The sequence below is a fragment of the Oreochromis niloticus genome, linkage group LG11, assembly GCF_001858045.2.
Source record: "Oreochromis niloticus isolate F11D_XX linkage group LG11, O_niloticus_UMD_NMBU, whole genome shotgun sequence".
NCBI classification, from domain to species: domain Eukaryota; kingdom Metazoa; phylum Chordata; class Actinopteri; order Cichliformes; family Cichlidae; genus Oreochromis; species Oreochromis niloticus.
Window position 1 is genome coordinate 35,985,376 of NC_031976.2, and position 18,591 is coordinate 36,003,966.

Here is an 18,591-nt window from a genome sequence, read left to right on the forward strand (position 1 = left end):
GGGAAAAAACGACCATTATCGATTGGAGATCATTTCATTTTTGTTTTATTAGAAACATTTACAATACATCTTGAATCTTGGAAAAATAACAAAGAACCAGAACTAACATGGCGCAGATACAATAATAATAATTATAATAATAAAAATGTCTCCAAAAAATGTAATTCACAAAAAAACATGTGCTATAAGAAATAAACCTGCAATATCACATGCCTTTAGGGCATGGCACACTGTAACAGAGTTCAAAGACTTCTTTATTATTATTTTTTTTTTTATTTTCCCATCCATCAAAGTTGACGGTCAGCCACAGAGGGCCGCAGTGGCAGCCCTCCTTCACTGTTCACAGAGAAACCAGAAACTATTGCCAGCTGATGCTGGCCCAAAAACTAATGCACTACAACCACTATTAGACCGGTATGAAACACTTCTACTGTGCTGGAAAAATTGGAAACGCTACCAAAGACAAACTGTCAGACTGCATCGGCCTCTCTGGAAACGGTTGCGAGTTTCACCAGCGAGCGCCACTTCAGTCCCCGACCTTTACATGCAGCAGAAAACGTGCATCTTTTTTGCCAAGTTTTTAAAAACTATCGTGTCTTTTACAAACCAAGAACTTTGAGTTAATTCCTGCGTGTCGCAAGCAATCTTTCATCACTAAGCGGGGAACCCGGAACGTTGATGTGGGGACTGAAATGGACTTTGTCTGGCTCCAAACTCAAGTCAACTTTCCACTTTCCAAAGAGGCTCCAACTATGAAAATCTACAGAGGAGAAATGGCCCAAGTGTTAGTCACGCCTGCACCATTTCTCCCGTCTAAGTGACCATACAACATACATGCAAACTAGTACGGTAATGAATCTGTTGTGTGTGTATATGTGTGCATCTAGTTACATAGATCTACTACACAGTGCACTGTTGTCCCCTCCTAGATGCCACCACTTGAACTTCACCTAGTTAACCCATAAGAGAAAGCTTTGCTCCTTCGTCGTTGATCTCAAACTGTCTGAGTAGCAGATGTAGAAAAAGTATGAATGAAAGTGTGTACAAGTTATGCGTGGCCCTATTGGCGAGAGGGTCACAGCTGCTCATTCATCCCAAGCGCTGCAGTTGTAACGTGTTTTTTTTCTTTCTTTTTTTTTCTTTTTTTTAAACGTTTGATAAGTAAAAGCGAGTTTAGATTACAGAGGAAATGAGTAATGTGTTTCAGTCAGTAACATGGGGTTAGTTGAAGAGGGGAGAAGGGGGTTACAGCAAGCAGCACCACACAAAGAATGCTGATGCAGGAAAAATATAGAATTGAGGCACAAAATTGATGCTCTGTGACTAAAATATCTCCAAATTCTAAAAAATATTATATTATTTTCTGTAATTATTCCATTGTGAATGCACTGGTGTTGAAATAGTGCATGTCTGAAGTTAAAATTTAAGCTACGGAGAACTCTCGCTCTATTCACGTCATTCACCATGAAGTAAACGGACGAAACGAGTTTCCGTAACTTTCATAAATAAAACTTCTAAACATCTTTTCTCATTTTTACTTATTAGTAGAAACTGACTTCCCTGTGTTTAGAAATATATTAACTTCTTGTAATTTTAATTAAAAAACAAAATGTCTTGAGGTTACTCATAAATATGTTGCTTCATTTTTTTTAACTTTCCATAAATAACATCCAGATACTGACTTTTTTCCTCTGCTTTCTATGAAATAATAACCCATGTTAGCAAAATAGATTTGAGAAACTGTAATATGTTTTTTTTATTCATTTTAAGTTACTTTCTATAAATGTATGTGGAAGAACTCAAATATAGTCTACGTTGAAAAAAACCTGTCGCAAATTCTGTCCAAAAAACAAACAAACTTAAAGCTCACTTGCAAAATTGACTAGAAGATAAGGAGTGCATTAAGTTTTTTTTTTTTCCTTTTTTTTTTTTTTTTTTTGTTCGTTTACATTCAAATGCATTGCTTGCTCAATGTGTGATTTAGACAGGTTGGTACAACTGTTTAAGTGCATCCATTGAAAATAAGGATTTCCTATCACTCCTTAAAAGGGATTCTACATAAATGCATAAAGACCTTTTTATACCAAGAGAAGAAAAACATCAACGGTTTCTACCATTACTATAATAGTAAGCTTAATACAATATTGTAAATAATACTAACAAGAACTTAATGAATCAAATCTCACGGGAGTCGCCCCCACCCCTCTGTACCTCCGCTTGGCTAAAATGTCTTTCATACTGGGTGAGCTGGACAAATGAAACTTACACTTTAGCATAATCTTAAGAATCATAATTAAACTATGTATCACTTAGTTAAACTACACGGTAAATATAAGACTTTAAACCAATGCTCACTTTAAGGTCTTAAAGCTTTTTATACACTCCAGGTATCAGGCTGATGAATGCTTTATCTTAACTTTTCCTTTCTGATAAATCTTACCTATTGTACTATATTTTTACTAGCATGCAGTTAAACTTTAGGATACGGCGAATGGCTCTCTGAACGAACGCGTAATCCCGTACGCTGTGAATTTCTGCTGGTTTGTCAGTGTCCGCACGATTCTTTCCATCTACTTGAATTTTCTTTTTTACCTTTTTGTCACAAGATTGGCAAAGTTTTTGTTTAGTTTTTTTCAGAAAGATTAAGAAAATCCCTGGACTGGGTTTTTTTTTCCTCTTCCCAACAACCAGACTCATAGAAAAACTACACAAAGACTGAGGAAGTGCCAGGATGTGCTTTAAGCTGCTCTCTTTGGGGAGAAGTAAGTCTCTTAGTGGTGTCTCTGTAGTATTAATCCAACGACACTGAAACACGATATGCCTTCGTTTTCACCGATATCGATTAATTGGGCTTTTGGGTAAACTAACTAGAGATTATTCTTCATTTAGTAAACTCTTATTCTAAAATAAGTTAAATGATAAGTTAGCTCTCCTTGTATTTTTGTTCTTTGGCTATGTCTGACCCTTTTTTTTTTCTTTCAAAAATAATGCAAATGAAAAGCGGGTGGTGCAAAACAAACAGAGCCAGAACTTATTACAATGTAAACAAAAGTAATCTCAGGATATGCTGTGAGTAATACGCCTGCCCCGTATGGACTTTAAAAAAGAGCATCAAGTGTAAAAAATCTAAACGTGTAGACAGCGTGTCCTGTCTCACTGCTGTTTGTTCATTCTCTCTGTTTGCAACCAAAGCCCTCAACACACGAGTCTGTCCCAAGTTCAGCCAGCAGCTGCTGCTCTTTCACAAACAGGACAGACCTCGTGCTGCTCGTGCTCCGGACGCTTTTATCATTTTCACACACAGTGAGATTTCCTCCACGTTGCAGAATCTACAGTTTTCAGTGCTTCTGAGGATTGATTGATTATCCAAATAACAAATGACCCTGATGATGAACACAACAAGAGCAATTACTTATCCCGAAGCTGTCACCAATTCATCACGCCCATGTTTCTACACTGGCATTAATCTATAAGGAGATCGAAGCAAATATAAGACAGAATATAGTGTTATTATCCTAATTTTTTTTTTTTAAAGAACTGAGCCGGCTCCTCTTGTTTATTGTCCCAGTATAGTCCTATTATTGCTTTTTGTCCTAATATACATACAGATTTCTTTCTTCATTAGGGGTTAGCTTAATACACATACTATTCATTTGAGTTTTTATTCAAGATTGGATTTATACATCAGCGACTTCATAATAACGTAGTGTCTGGTTAACTTTTCATCTATATATTTGGATGAAATACTAAGTTTAAATAATATTCTTACGTGTATGTATGGATCTATCTAATATACTATTATAGTAAATGGGATGATGGAACGCATATATAAAAGATTTACTCTCCCTAAACTCAAACGTTTTGAATTCCTTACGCTAAAACATCGACACTTTGTAAAAAATAATCCAAAGCTCACTCGAAGCAGGCTTTTGTCTGGATGTTCGTAACTGATACACATACTGTATTTACATAGATGCTCAGAGCGCCTTCCCATTTAAAAGTACTCATTAAGTTGTACAGCGTCTAAACTGGGAGAATCTCCAATAAGCCCTCTCTCCATTAAACCAGTGCAAAACTCAAAACAAAAGTCAACAGCATTGACTGAATGGATGAGAGGTCTCCCAAATTGCCACTAAGTACTACTGTAGTATTAAGAATAACAAGAACCACCATAACACAATGAACAAAAATGATAGGGAATCCTTATGTGCATGTCTTTCAGATTCTATGAAATATATTTCACCATCAGCGGTCGGTTTGGTATTAATCAGATGCGCGTGTTTTGTAATAAGGTGCTTTACTCTGTATTTGATGTAATGTGTTTAAAAAGCCTAATTTCCTGAATCCCTTTAATCCCCCACCCAAGCAGTTTGATTCACATTCTTATTTTTTTCTCCAAAAATAAGTACTTTAAAGGTTGTTTTAGGGACTAGCGGTAGTATCAAATGTAGGGGTGTAACAATTCTCTAAAATCAGGGTTCGGTTCGAGGGCAGATGCCAAAAAATGGGGGGAGGGGGATCTTTTTTTGTTTTGTTTTTTTTCTTTTTGCTAGAGACCATTGGATCACAAAAAAACGAAACTAGGCGTTATCAGCTCCACGTGGGCATCACAGTATGGGAAGATGGAGCTGCGACGCGATACTGTGGACGTTTGTATCGCACTCTCAGAATTATTACACCCCTAATCAAAGGCCAAAGTTGCTACCTTGTACGCCAAAGTAATGGCAATATTTCATAAAAAATATTAAGGCAGAAAATAAAACATTTTTAAAAAACAGAATACGAAGTTCAAAGAACAGTGTCATACTGCTTTGAATGTGACGTTGAAAGCTTAGGCCAAACCACTGTGCAACTTATCCATCCATAAAATCCTAACTATTCTTTGTTCCTACGTCTGATAGATTTTAGGGTTTCCCCCGAGTACAGTGCTTTCCCTGCAGTCCACACCTCATGCGAGTGGTCTGCCTTGTGTGTTGTTCTTTGTTTGTTTTTAAAGGAAAGGCCTTCTGTGACCTGAAGACACAATTTGATATTTTTAATCGGGTTTTTTATTTGAGACAGAAGCCGAGTTTTAATTGTTCTCCGGTGCGATCTGAGAGAGGCCTGCTGAATCACCGTCGTCACTACGCATGGCGCACATGTGACAACAGCTCGCTGAAAGAGTCAAACGATCAATAAAACAGCACGATCTGCAGGGTCTCGTGTTTTTTGGAGCCTACTTCTCTCCTTCTCCAACCAAAATGAAACCCCTCCACCCCCATCATTCAGCAGCTTTAATCCCTACCCCCCATCCGCTCTCCTCTAGCCCTCCGAAATCCCCAGGCTGGGCTAAGGCAGACGCAGAGGGTGTGTAATTTGATTCAGCATGAGTGCTAGTTAAATGGGGCGTTTCCTCTGCTTTTCTGTCAATTACAATTGTCTGATTTCATTCTGGAAGCTTAACACAAGTTGGGGGGGGGGTTGCCATTGGCTGAAACCTCGGTGTCCATAGTGAAGGGGCAGTTGCAGGATGTCCCATACAGTAGCGAGCTGACATGGGGAGGGAGCCCAGAGGTAAAGAGGGGCGGGGGAGCTTTGTGGAAATTTTGATTTGGACTGGCGCTGTCACACAAACAGGACCCCATCCAAAATTCAGGGTGGTGCAGCTGGATAATGAAGACGAGGGCTGGGGGTAAAATCTGTCTTTTGCAGGTGAACATTTTCAAATTGTGTCACATCAACGGTAAAAACGTGTTACTGTCGTGTCTCCCAATAACTGTTGATTTTTTTTATTTCGCTCCTTAGTCTCCCCTTATTTCACAGGCGCTGCCAGATTCAGCATTCAAATTTTGTGTGTTTTGGGACAAAAGAGTCCCCCCTTTTCCTCACTGGGGATGGCTCGGAGTAGCAGAAACGGAGAGGAAAAGAGGGGGGCGGAAGGGGCAAGGGGAAGTGGAAGAAGGGGGGCCCTTTTCACCCAGCTGCACGCAGACCGTCCAGCCCCCTCTGTGCTGGCTAACATCGGGGTGGGGTGGTAAGGGGCTTGCTGCGGGACCCTGCCACACGGTCCGCACCTGGACCAGCCCATTTGCCTAATTATGAATGAGTGGATCCAGGCCGTGTCCGAGCTTTCTGCAGCCCACGCTGCTACCGGGCCCAGACAATACACCTCGCTCTGAGAGACGCCTTCGAAAGCAAGCGATCGAACTGTAAGAAGGGGGAGACATGAAAGCCACTCCCAAAGAAAAAGGAGAAAGAAAAGGGGGCTAGGCGAGACCTCCAACTTGGGGTCACAGCCACAGTGTGTCATGAAACACCTGCTCCTGTACAGCTTTGCTAATTACAGGGGAGACAGCAGGCCCCTCGGAGCTCGCACATAATGCTGTTAGTGGTGGGCACGAAGAGTGGGGATTACTGACTCGGGACTCTGTATTTTACAGTGTCAACTATTTTAATCTGCTGCTGATTCAGGGAACACTTTTACAATTTTTACTCGGCTTCTGTCCACATGCTAATTCTCCTCCTTATTTACAGTGAAACGCTCGTTGACTGGAGCTCGTGCTTTGTCCTACATTGTTCGGCGACTGTGGCCAAATGACCACCACAAAACAATAAAGCGCGGTTAAGGTGGCTTTGAGACAAGTCCATCGGGGAGACGGATATCGAGAAGCAGCCAACTGGATGAATTCCAAGGCTTTCCGCCTCACAAATTAAATCAGTGCTTTAAGCCAACCGAGGAACCACATGCTTTTCAAGTGCCACGAGGAGCAAGCATTACTGAATCTTTTCAACAAACTGCAGTGGCCAAAGTTTAATCAATGGCTACTGGAAAGAGACTTTAACTGATACTTTGTACAGCCTTCATCCATCTCTGTGATTAATGACGCCGATAAAATTCCACCAATTAGTATAAATAAATCATGTAACGAGCTATCCCTTTTTTTTAGGATTATCTGGTTTCTAAGACTAAAATAAAAGGCTGCTTTTTGTTTCCTTTGACTAGAACCAATCTATTCACATTTTCATTTTTGCCAAAATATTTTGGACCAATTATATCAAATCACAATCACAGTTCGAGGCTGAATTCACCTTCACATCTGCTCCTGAAATTTCAAGGTATGATTGACAATCCTATTTTAGACCAAGATGATTGTAAGGTGCAATGAGAAATCTTTTTTTTTTCCTTCTAATAACAACAGTGAGTTTCTGGGTTAGTCAGGTGCAGACTGGGTACCTCAACAATCATCTTCTTCCTTCAATATAAACCCACTTCACGGTAAAATAAAAAATTTGAATAATAAAATGTTCACATTACTGTCTACCTCTGCCTTCACTGTGATTCATGAATGAAAAACAGCAGCAGTCAAAAAACTGAAAATGCAAGGTACTATACTTCTCTTATAAACAAAACTTTTATAAAATATATATGCATATATATATATAAAAGAAAAACTTAAAAATATTTCTTATACTTTTTAGTAAAGCAAGCAGTGCCTTCTAAAATATCTGCTTGATTGTTTTTAAATTTTCTGAAAAACCAAAATGTGTATTATAATAATAATCATAATAACAGTAAATAATTATCGAACAAACACTGACAAAACTAATGATAAAAACTGACATGGTTCCTTAAGAGAATATCCGGATGGCCTGTGTGACCTGGGTGTGGCACACTGGGCACTCCGGGTGGTTGAGCTCACAGATTCGGATGGCACACTCCATGCAGAAGAGGTTGTGGCCACAGGGCACCAAGGCAGCCGTCACTTTGCTCTCAAAGCAGGTCATGCAGTCCCGCACAGTGGCCGGCGGCGAGTCCGGCACTGGCAGACGGCCTGGGAAGCCCTCGCCGGCTGAGGTGGGCTCGCTGTGGGCGCGGCGGGCCTGGGCGTGAGGTGAGCCGGATACGGGCACAATGCTGGTGACTGAAGAGTTGTTGGTGGTTCCGCCTCCACAGGGCTCGGGTAAGCCAGGGGAGAGTCTGGTTAGGGGCAGCGGGAGGCCTCCGAAGCTTTTGGAGCGCTGCTGGGCGTAGAAGGCCACCTGTTTGGGGTAGTCGGGGTCACCCCAGCTCTGGGTACCGTCAGATCCAAAATAAGAGCAGGGCTTCTCTCCAGAGCTGGAGAAGTTGCCTTTGTTGTAGATCCCCCCTCCCTCGCTACCTCCTCCCCCTCCTCCTCCAACCATGGCATCTGAGAAGTTTTGGCGGTAGCTGCTGGTGAGAGGCTTGCGCTGGCCCCCCTGCAGCCCCCACACCTGCTGTAGCCGGCTCTCCAGACCACCGCTGCTGCCCGCCGGACTGCTCCCCCCATTCGGGCCCAGACAGTCATTCTCGTTGTTGTGGTCGTGCAGGCCTCCCGTTCGAAAGGCGATATGTGCTTCGATCTCCTCGCGGGCCCGCTCGGCGTTACTCGGGGAGCCTGTGATCTCAAAGACCGGGTCGCGGTCCCGACTCGGGGTGACAATGTAAGTGCAGGTCTGCTGCTGGATGCGTTTTATAGTGGAGCCTTTAGGCCCCACCACCAGCCCGACAACACGGTATGGCACTCTCACCTGAATGGTGGTCTGACCTGGCAAAGGTGTGGGCGGGGAGCCGCTAAAGGACACTCCCAGCTTGTTGCGGGACGCCCGCAGCATGGAGAAGTGCTCTGCAGCAGAGATGATTTCACGACGGGCCAGTGCAACGTCCTCCTTGCGGCCAGTGATTAAGAACACAGGTTCCTCTCCTCTGACGGGGGTTTTGATGTAGGTGTTGGTCTTGGCCCGCAAGGCTTTGATCTTGCAACCTGCAGAGACACCGACATACATTTTAAAATGAGTAAATAAGACACATCGGCTCAATTCAGGGACACAAATCAAGTTAAAAGGGTTACAACCAGGAACACACTTGATCAGCCTGAGCTGCTTTGTCCAGTGAAAATTCTGATGTTTGTGCTGCTTATGACCACTTTAACCTAATGTCTTGGAGGCCAAAGCAAAAGCTGAGTAATTACCATGATTTATGAGAGTTCAAGGGCGTAACCATTAGTGTCTTTATTGAGAGGGCCTTTTTATTTGCACTAAATCAAAACTTACTAAGACACATGGTGCAGAGGCACCGGCCACCGTGGACACGGCTGTGGCAGATGCCGTGTGTTTTCACTGTACTGGTGAGCAATTACTTTCTGACCTCTCCTTGAACTTGCCAGACAATACAGACAACCCACATATGCTTCATTTTTGGGCCACTTATTGCTCTGCATTGGTCCTGTTTCTGATCAGTGTGGAATAGTTTACTCTATTAAATGCTTTTAAGGCAGACTCTTAATGTGAAAGAGTGCAGGTTAATGTCATTTCAGGACGAATCACCTGACATTGTAATGGGACAGAGGAGGATACAGGCATATAATAAATCAGTAATTATTTAGGAGGATTGCCAGGAACACCTGAGGTCAAGAAGACAATGGTAAGAGAAGACACAGCAGTTCTGTTTGGATTACACCTCATTAACATCACACAGGTTTGTATTCAAACTCTGCCGGCTTCCTCATTAAGATTTCTTCCTTTATTGACACATTAAATGTGCTTTCCTTGTGTCACTGTGGCTGTGTGGACAACATCATATTCAAGAAAACCACACTGATCTCACTGTAACAGAGTCCAGGTGCTTCAGAGCTCGCAGCGTGTCATAACCAGCTGAATATCACAGCAGCAGGTATCAAAAGGTTTAAAGACACCTGAAGGTGAAGCAGAGTATCTCCCTAATGCTACTACACTGACCCACTTTGTTCAGGGGCACTGGCTTCCCAGGAACCGCTGGTACACACAGAAGGGTGGTGATAACATTCCTCATGCCCCAAATTTGAACATGCACTCTGTGGTCATTGCCCGGCGTTGGCCTAATAGACCTGCTCCTGGCACAGAAGGCTCAAAGAACGATTCTTTCTCTCAAACTACATTTTAAATTTTAATTAGCTGAAATTGATGTCTTGATGAAAGAAACGTATGTAAACAAAGAAGGCAAAAGCCAATTAATCACACCCAGAAATTAAGGTCACTGTGAAGAAATGCAATTTTCAGCTGCGTTAGCAATGAAGTGTGATTCAAAACAAAGCCACCCATGATCTGACGAGCTCCAGCGTAAGGTGGAGAATCAATGCCTGCGCCTCTGACAGGAGAAAACAATCATACCCACCCCTTTCTCCAAGACAGGATGCTTGGTTTGCCAGATTCACCAGACGGGCTCTGAGCGGAAGGGGGTGTGTATGTAGTGCCAGCTAACGAAGGGCCCAGATCAAAAGCAGCTCATCTCAAATTCCCCCCACCCCACCCCAAATCAGCACTTCTTCCTGGTCTAGGCTAAAGGGCCCTCTTGCTGCACTTGTGCACAGTGGATCCACCCTCTGTCTGTCTTCGGTTAGCCCATTAAAATTCAAAACTTACACTTCAGAGTAAAGAACGGGAGCCGCAATGGGAGATGTGGGGGGGCTCAGCGGCACACACTAAAGCCACGTTACTACAGCAGCGAAGCAAGAAAGGGGAGTGTCACTGAAAGGAGCTATCACAACTCCTGTTTGTTTTTGTTGGCAGATAAATCGGGATTTGCTGATGGGACCTCACCCACCCTGCAGTCATTGTGCTCCTCTCTCTGTCCAACCCCCTGATTTCTCCCCTATCCTGACAGACAACCATGTGGCATTGAGAGTGTGCAGTGAAGTGGGGCTCATGAGGAGTCCCTTGTGTTGAGCTCCAAGGCGTGACTCCCATTCAGCTTTCAGATGCTGTACTGCCCCCCCCCCCCGTTTTTCCCTGCCCTCTCACCCATGGGTTCATCACAGCAGTTACCAATGAATGCTCCATATGAACACCAGGGTCCCTCTTTTTTTTTCTTTGTTTTTTAAACTTAAGTTCAGGCTTGTTTGCGACTACATAATGAAAAAAGCATGTATGCAGCCAAACAGCCGCTTAACTGCAAATAACCACAAACAATATCAATATTCTGCTTTTTTTCTCCTCCAAAAAACAAAGAAGGATTCCCACCTTCGGGTGCAACTTCTCGCTGAGTCACCCCTTTAAGACGATCCCGTGTGCCAAGCAGCAACACTGTGTTAATGCGCCCCTCCCCTCATCCCCCGACTCACACCTTTGTTTGACAGCTGCTGTCATTCAACTTCAGCTCTTTGTTCAAGAAAAAACCTCCAACTGTAAGAAAAAAAAAACCTGCAACGTGTCTGGAATTGAACTTTCCAACTCCCTCATCTGAGGAAAAAAAAAACCCCAAAAAAACAAAAACGGTGACCACGCTTCGCTCTATTGTCCAATTGTGTCACTGGGGCAGTGCGCAACATAAACAACGAGCAGAATAAATTTAGAAAGGAAGAGGGGGAAAAAACATCCACTCGATTTTTGAGCCCAGATGTGTAATTTCGCTGATTTTCCTGGCCATCGGCTCGCACCGAGAGACATTCTTGTGTACACCAGCCGCACGTTGCCTTTTTGAACAGTCTGGCGCGTCTCAGACGACAAAGGAAGCAAGTGCTCTCCCTGCTCCAGTGTGTGTCTGTGCGCTGACATTGATGGCGTGGATGTAGAATAATTCGCCCGGGAGGGAACGGGTCTCTCTCCTGCTCTCTCCCTCTCGTGCCTCCGTGCAAATTTAGTCCAAAAAACGAGGCTAAAGCTGCGAAACGCCTCGTTTCCGACTCTAATCATGAGTGCACGAGAACTTGTAACATTGTAAGCAGGAAAAGTGGGAGGCTGGCTGATGTCTCGGGGGAGTAGGGAAAAAACACACACACGCACACACACACACAGACACACCACTCCCTTTTCTTTGTCAAATAACACCAGGTAACAGTTGGAGAACAAACAACAAAGCACACGGGGACGCACGGCGGGGCGCATGCACTGCTGTCTGATAAAAGCTCAAGTTTGGAGGGAAAATGACCCGCGAGCCAGCGGTTTACCTTGTCTCCCCACTATCTCGGCCACATGTTCAGAGCTGGGCACTGGGACGCATTCTGTTATGTTGCAGCCTCGTCCTTTCGTCTCACTTGAGGAGCTCTCGTACAGGGCGCACAACTTGCTCTTGCCTTGCAGAATCGCCGTGTCCCCGCCGCCGCCGACGCTGTTCGTGTGGTTGTGGTGGTTGTTGTTATTGTTGCTCCGGTCCTGTACTCCTGTTGTTGGGGCTCCGCCGCCGTCCTCGCCTTCCCCGAGCCCCAGCAGAGACAGCTGGCCCAGCGCGACCCTGAGGGCACGGGAGTCGTCTTCCTCCTCGTCGGGCGGCACAAGGAGACCCTCGCTTCCGAAGCCGGAGCCGGCCAGATCCCTGCCGTAGCCCCCATTTTTCTCCATGATCCCTGCTAGAACCAGCAGGCTAGGCATGGCTAACAAAAGAGTGTGTGAGACAAAGACAGGGGAAAGAGACTGGAGAAACAGCACCCGTGCCGCCTCCTCCTCCTCGCCCCCTCCTCCTCTCGATTCCCCCCTTTGCGCTAGCCCCTCCCATAGACCGGCCCCCTCTCTCTCTATCCGCCAGACTCTCGGTACAGTAGTCTCTCTCCGAGCTCCGGGCAAACGGGACACAAGGCCGTCTGCACACAGATGGGGCTGGGCGATGCGTTGCTCCACCCAGTCTGGTTTACACAGCTTCCCCTCCTCGCCGAGACAAAACGAGCCGCCCTCCCGTTGTACCATTCCATCTCAGGTTCACGAGCATGTGGCAGCTCGTGTTCCACGCAGAAAGAAAGAGACACGGCTCCTCACTGCTTCACATCCCCGCACTGCAATCACATGAGCGGAAAGGTACGGCTCCGGAGCCGCAGTGTAGCCCGAGAGCCGCATTTTTGTTTGGCCACTTATGTAAGGACGGGCAGCCGGGATGTAAACAGTTGCGTATTAAAAGGTGCGGGCACAGTGCGCACATGGCGCTCAAAGGATGATGTCAACTTTATGATGAGGCGGTTTCAGAAAAGCGGCGGCATCTGAGATGAATTTAAGGAGTTGGTGACATTTTTCTTTTCTTTTTTGGGGGAGGGGGTCCGCCCACCTCGGTGTAGCCGTGCTTTGCGGCAGGTCACCGCGCTGTTGTCTCCGGCGCCGTTGCGCATGAGGATGTTATGTAGGCTATATAGGAGGCAAGGGGGGCGGCGTCTGTGGGGGGGGGGGGTGAGGAGAGGGAGTTGTCAGACAGGCGTTGCAGACCCTATGCAGTGGGGGGAACATGAGAACAGCATTTCCCCTTGTGTTGTTTTTAAAAGCACGGAGCCGCCGCGAACAAAGAACCGCGCCGACTCCCCAAGATGTCCTCGACTGAAGCCACGCCGACGGCTCGCTCGTAGCTCGGTACAGCACAAAGATCCCAACTGCAGCGATAAGAAATCAAATCATTATCATGAAACTGAAATCACAGCCCACGTGATCGGTTTCCTCCCTCCTTTGTGAAGGTTTCATGTTTCACTCAAGGTTCAGCAAAGTACCTGCAACTTCAGTTAATTCGATTCATTGATGCTGAAAGCGGATTTTTTTTTTTTTTACAGATATCTACAGTAAACAAGAGCTGAGTGGAAACCCGTTTAGATTTATTGCGAGTTATAATTATTTTATTGCAAAGTTGTACGTTGCTGTTTAAGTTGGGTCAGTTGTTGGTGTCTGAATCGCTGTACAGTGCTGAGCAGCAACTGATGTCCATGTTTTCAGCTTCCTCATAGTGTCAGTCTAACTCAGGCTGTCTTTACCATCTGTGCATATATGGGCTGTACAGTGAGGATATGTTGCGTAAGGCTACCTGAATGACAAAGCAAACTATGGGGATGTTTGCTCTTCTGCTTTATTTCTACTCCACAATAAAATATACATTTTTTTGTAATTCAGGTCTTTGGCCTCTGGGTTCATGGCAAGTTCAGGTTCAGCACTTGAAAATACAAGAAACAGCTGATGGGTAAAATTTCAGTGAAGTGTGTTGATGTGTCTAATAGTTTTCCCACTCTGGAGATTATTCTGCATTTAACCCCAATCATTAATGTACTGTTTTATTATTCTCCATCGTTCGTGGTGCTTTCCCAGACTGCAACTGGGCTGCAGCTGTAATGAAATAAACAGTCTTAAATGACAAGCTGAGCATGGCATGTGACTCTTCAGCATGAATATTTTTGCATCTCTAGTGAGAATGCCTTCTGCCTTTTAATAACACATAGAACAGAGCAATAATATAATCGCAAATATCCAAACAAAAGGTCTGAGAATAGAAACAATATCAATGTCGTGATAAGGCGCTGTCACACTGATACGGCAGGTGTATTTACATGTGTAATCATAGTCTAGACGCGCTCTCTGGGTGCCAATCGGGAAGGGGTTTGTTCCCTAAGGACGTGTTGCAGATGAGAACTCACAGGATAACTCCTGGTATGAGGCCAGGATTAAAACATCCCCCACTCCAGCCAACGACATGGTTAGAGAAAAGGGGGAAAAAAACAACAAAAAACAGCACCAGCAGGAGGAGGAGGAGAGCATGATGGCGTGATCCATGAAGGACCAGAGTGTAGGCCCAGGGGGTCTGCTCCCAATCCCCACCCTTTGGAGAACGCTGAGGATTGGATGAGAGCGAGGCTGTGATGGAGAAAAGCACCCACATGAGGACCAGCCTTTCAATGAGCGTCCAGGAGGTCGTCTGGCTCCATTAAAAGGGGTCTGCTGGGAGTCCAGAGCCCCAATCAATAAAAAGCATGGATTTGGGATAGTGTTTCCCACCCCCCCAACATCCACACACCCCGTCTCTGCCTGAATGTGTGAGTCTGGCTGTTGCCCACTGGTGATGCTGTTGTATCACATAATCTTTATGACCCTAAACGAAATCTTCTCTGGCTCTGAATGGACCGCAGCAGGTCGAGATTTCATTCACATCTTTCAGCTGTAGGCTACAATTGTCATTTGTCCTTTTGTGTTTGCGTGTGCATGCGTGCGTTTGCTACAGGATACTTGTGAAACCCAGAGTGCTGAGGTCATGTTACTTGCACATAAAAAACTCTGTGATCTTGACCATCTGCTCGTCACAGTAGTGCTGTTTCTCCTTTTCCTTTTTTCCTCCCTGTGCTTAATGAAAGGCTGACTGGCATCTTTGGGGAGATGCTGTGGTTTTGTGTGCTGCACACCCATCTCTTTGTCCAAGAGCTCATGCAAATATTGCTTTCACCTATGGACAGTATCTGTCTCTCTCGGAGGACGAGCTTAAAAGGCTGTAAAGACATGTCCGAGAATCCCTAAAGGACATCCCTTTGACTTCCACGGCCAGATGTCCTTTTCAAGACTTTTCTGGTGCCCCGCTGTCACTTGAATGAGGCTTCTGTGAGCACAAAGGGACATGTTGGCTAAGCACCACGTGCTGATGCCACAGTGAACGGGCACTCTGGGATGATGTAAGACCTCATGCAAATGATACCACATCTTGTGTTCATAAGCCAACGAGAGCCCTGAAGACGATCAGCTGAATAAATAACATGCTAAATGTAGAGGCTACTCTTCCCTCCTTTATTCTTTTTTTGTAAGTTTTCTTTACGCGTCTGCTAATTTGTGTTTGTTTTTTCCAGCATTTTTTTTTTAGAGCAGGCAATGCTGCAGCAGTTCTGTACGTGTAGCGTTGAAATACTGATGTCCAATAAATCCAAACAAACCAAGACAACCAAAACGACTCTGAGGAGGCTTGAGTTCTTCTTTGAAGATACTTACTGTAAAATTCCTGTATAGAGAAATGGTTTAAAACCTTTCAAAATTGACTAAACCGATTTACAGAGGCGACAGCTGCGACTTCAGAAACATCTGCGTTACTGCTGCAACACCATTTTGTACCAAAAGATGGCGCAGTGAGTGAGTGTAAACTTTTTAAAAAAAATCAGAAACAGTCATAAAGAGCGCATTATTTTTTAACACCGGGGAAAAGAAAAAGCATGTTGATGAAATTGGGGTAGCTAAAAGGAAACGTCAACCATTAAACAGCATCACGCAGACTAAGGCTTCTGAAGGCACCCACTACTGAAACACTGCCCCCTGTTGGTGAGAAATAGAACATTTTGTAGAGGGTAACTACAAAAAGTAGCTTTGTGTTCATAAATATTGGTTTATTTAGTTTCTTTAATTTATTTAGTGTTATGTTGGAATGTCATGTAGGGAATAAAATAATATTATGACCCTCCCGCTTAAAAAAAAATAAGTCTGTGATGCGTCTTTGGTGCTTTGGGGTAATTTAACCGTAAAATTGTGTGGTCGTTGCTTAGGACTTGAACTTGAAATCAGTCTAATTTAAATGGGATCAAGTTAAAATGACAGTTTTTATTTGTTCTTTTCTGCTATTTTTAATTTTTTGCAGTGCTCGGGGATTTATTCAGCGAGCAGTGTGACACACAAGTAGCCAACAAAATTATTATTGATTCATATGTCAGTTATTTTTATTAAGAGTTAATCATTTAGCCTTCCACAGCTTCACTAAAATTGTTTGTTTAGTCCAACAAATTGTCCAGAACCCAACGATCGTTACAATTTATAATCAGTAAAGAACACATCATCAAATTTTGCATGATAATGAATAATCAATTATAAAAATCATCAGTTTCCTGAAGAGTGTTTCAGCCTTCCTGTGTACACAGCGGACTTTATTTCTATCTGCAATCACAAAAGCGCACAGTATCGTACAGTCGCCTCACCTGCTGTGAAATGCTTACATGCATAATGAAGCTGTTGACTGGCACACACATACACACCTCTGTCAACGAACACGCTGGGGATGCTGTGATTGGGAGAGCTGGTGTCAGCTGGGAATATGAGTCAGGTTAGTATGACTTCATTTCTTTTTACGGGTATTAGGTCATCTCTCTGCCTCACTTTTCCCTATTTCCACCCCCTTCCCTCTTGCCTCTCCCCTCCCCCCATCTGTGTGTCTAATCATATTGATGCTGTACAGCTAGTGACACGCCTAGTGATGAGTAAGGCTCACCTCACCGCTCGCTTCCCGTATGGCAGTGATCTCAGAGCGCTTTGAACTCAGGAGTCCTGCTTGGCCTTCTCGTTATTCTTGGCATTCATGTCTCATTTTATTGAATGTATTGCAGACAGCTGGGTGATTTGGATATTGCTTTTACTGTTCACAATGAAAGATTGTACTTTTTAATCTGCAGAAGGGCAGAGTCACAAACTAGGTCAAATTTCATTAAAAATTATGATGGTTTGAACAAATAAAATGTCTCACATCGGATGGCTTTAACATTTATTCAAGGGTAAAATGTAAAGTCTATGAAATTTAAAGGGGATCTATTATGCATTTCCTTATTTTCTGTCGCATAGATACTGATATAAGGAGGATGCTCATATTCAGTTTTATTTATATAGCACCAAATCATCACAACGGTTACCTTTATATTGCAAGGTATGTAAGCCATGTTTCATATCTACAGTAATAGATATGAAGCATAGGTAAATGTATGGATAAATAATCCCTGTGAGCCCAAAGCTCAGACTGCTCTACACACTCACTTTCAGATATTTTCTCCATTCTTTCATTTCAGGTCTCAGAGAGTGAATACCCCTCATATGGACCTGTCAGGCAGGTAGCTCAGGCGGTGAGCACAGAAGCCCAAATCACCTGATGTTTGCTTTATTTTTTTGAGAGTGCCAGCCAATCAGAAGAAAATGAGCTTAGAGGAAGCATGAAGGAAGCTGCAACACAGAATGAGACGAGTGACTGCATGAGTGGCACAGTCCAAGAAAATAAAGAATCATACAAAGCAACTCACTGGCTTCCATCTCCCTAAATGCTGGATTTTTCCTATGGATCTTTGATAGTTAACAGAGGTGATCAAGCAAATCAAAGAGGAAACTTGAACACTTTCTTATATCATAAGACATTTATGGATGTTTGATATGTGGCAGTTTTTTTATGATCTCCTGTTGATCAGTTTTTTTATGATCTTATTTTGGACGTATTTAATTATGGAGCAGTATGATTATGGTGTGGTTAACGCTGTCATCTTGTCTGTCCTCATGTGAACCTCCCGGTCGGGTGGGGCCTTTCTGTGTACGGTTTGCATGTTCGCCTTGTGGCTGCAGGAGTTTCCTTCCTCAGTCCAAAGACGTGCTTTTCAGGTTTGCTGATGATTCGAACGTGGATGTGCAGGTGTGTGTTTTGTCTGCGATGGACTGATGACCTTCCCAGGATGCAACCCACCTTTTGCCCCCTCACCTCAATTCTTGCTAATCTTATTAATAAAAGTGTTGTAAATTTTAGCACTAATACTTTTATTAAAGTAAATCAAAACTCTTCCATTCTACTTCCATTTAACCTAACAAGTACTTTTAAACTGGAAACTGTTGAATATTTTATTAATTAAAAAAAGATTTTTAGTGCTTTCTGGATCCAAATATATTATATATAATGAATTTATTTGTATTAATATAATTAATATACTACCCCATAGGTACAGTACCAGAGAAGTCTACATCACAGTGTGCGTTATTTTCTCCAAGCTCACGATGCGTTCAAGTGACCCAGAGTCCTATTCCATCATTTATGAACATTACGGATGTAAACAAACCATTTACAGCTCGGTAACATAGGTCATGTAAAATTCATGCTCAGCCGTTACATAA

At 43.7% G+C, this 18,591-nt stretch overlaps 1 protein-coding gene across 1 annotated transcript; it reads right to left on the minus strand.

Annotated features, from left to right (window-relative positions):
• Positions 1-28: 28 nt before the first annotated feature.
• On the minus strand, positions 29-13,072 carry mex3a (mex-3 RNA binding family member A). Its single transcript, XM_003451268.5, has 2 exons — positions 11,922-13,072; positions 29-8,762 (listed from the first exon to the last, which is right to left on the minus strand). Exons 1-2 carry the CDS (start codon positions 12,652-12,654, stop codon positions 7,609-7,611), a joined length of 1,887 nt encoding a protein of 628 aa, XP_003451316.2. The 5' UTR covers positions 12,655-13,072; the 3' UTR covers positions 29-7,608.
• Positions 13,073-18,591: the final 5,519 nt, after the last annotated feature.

Excerpts from the sequence above, each read along its gene's own strand:
- mex3a (XM_003451268.5), bottom strand. The coding sequence starts at position 12,654 with ATGGTACAACGGGAGGGCGGCTCGTTTTGTCTCGGCGAGGAGGGGAAG. Across the intron at positions 8,763-11,921 it reads CGAGATAGTGGGGAGACAAG|GTTGCAAGATCAAAGCCTTG; the intron begins GTAAACCGCTGG and ends GTGTCTCTGCAG.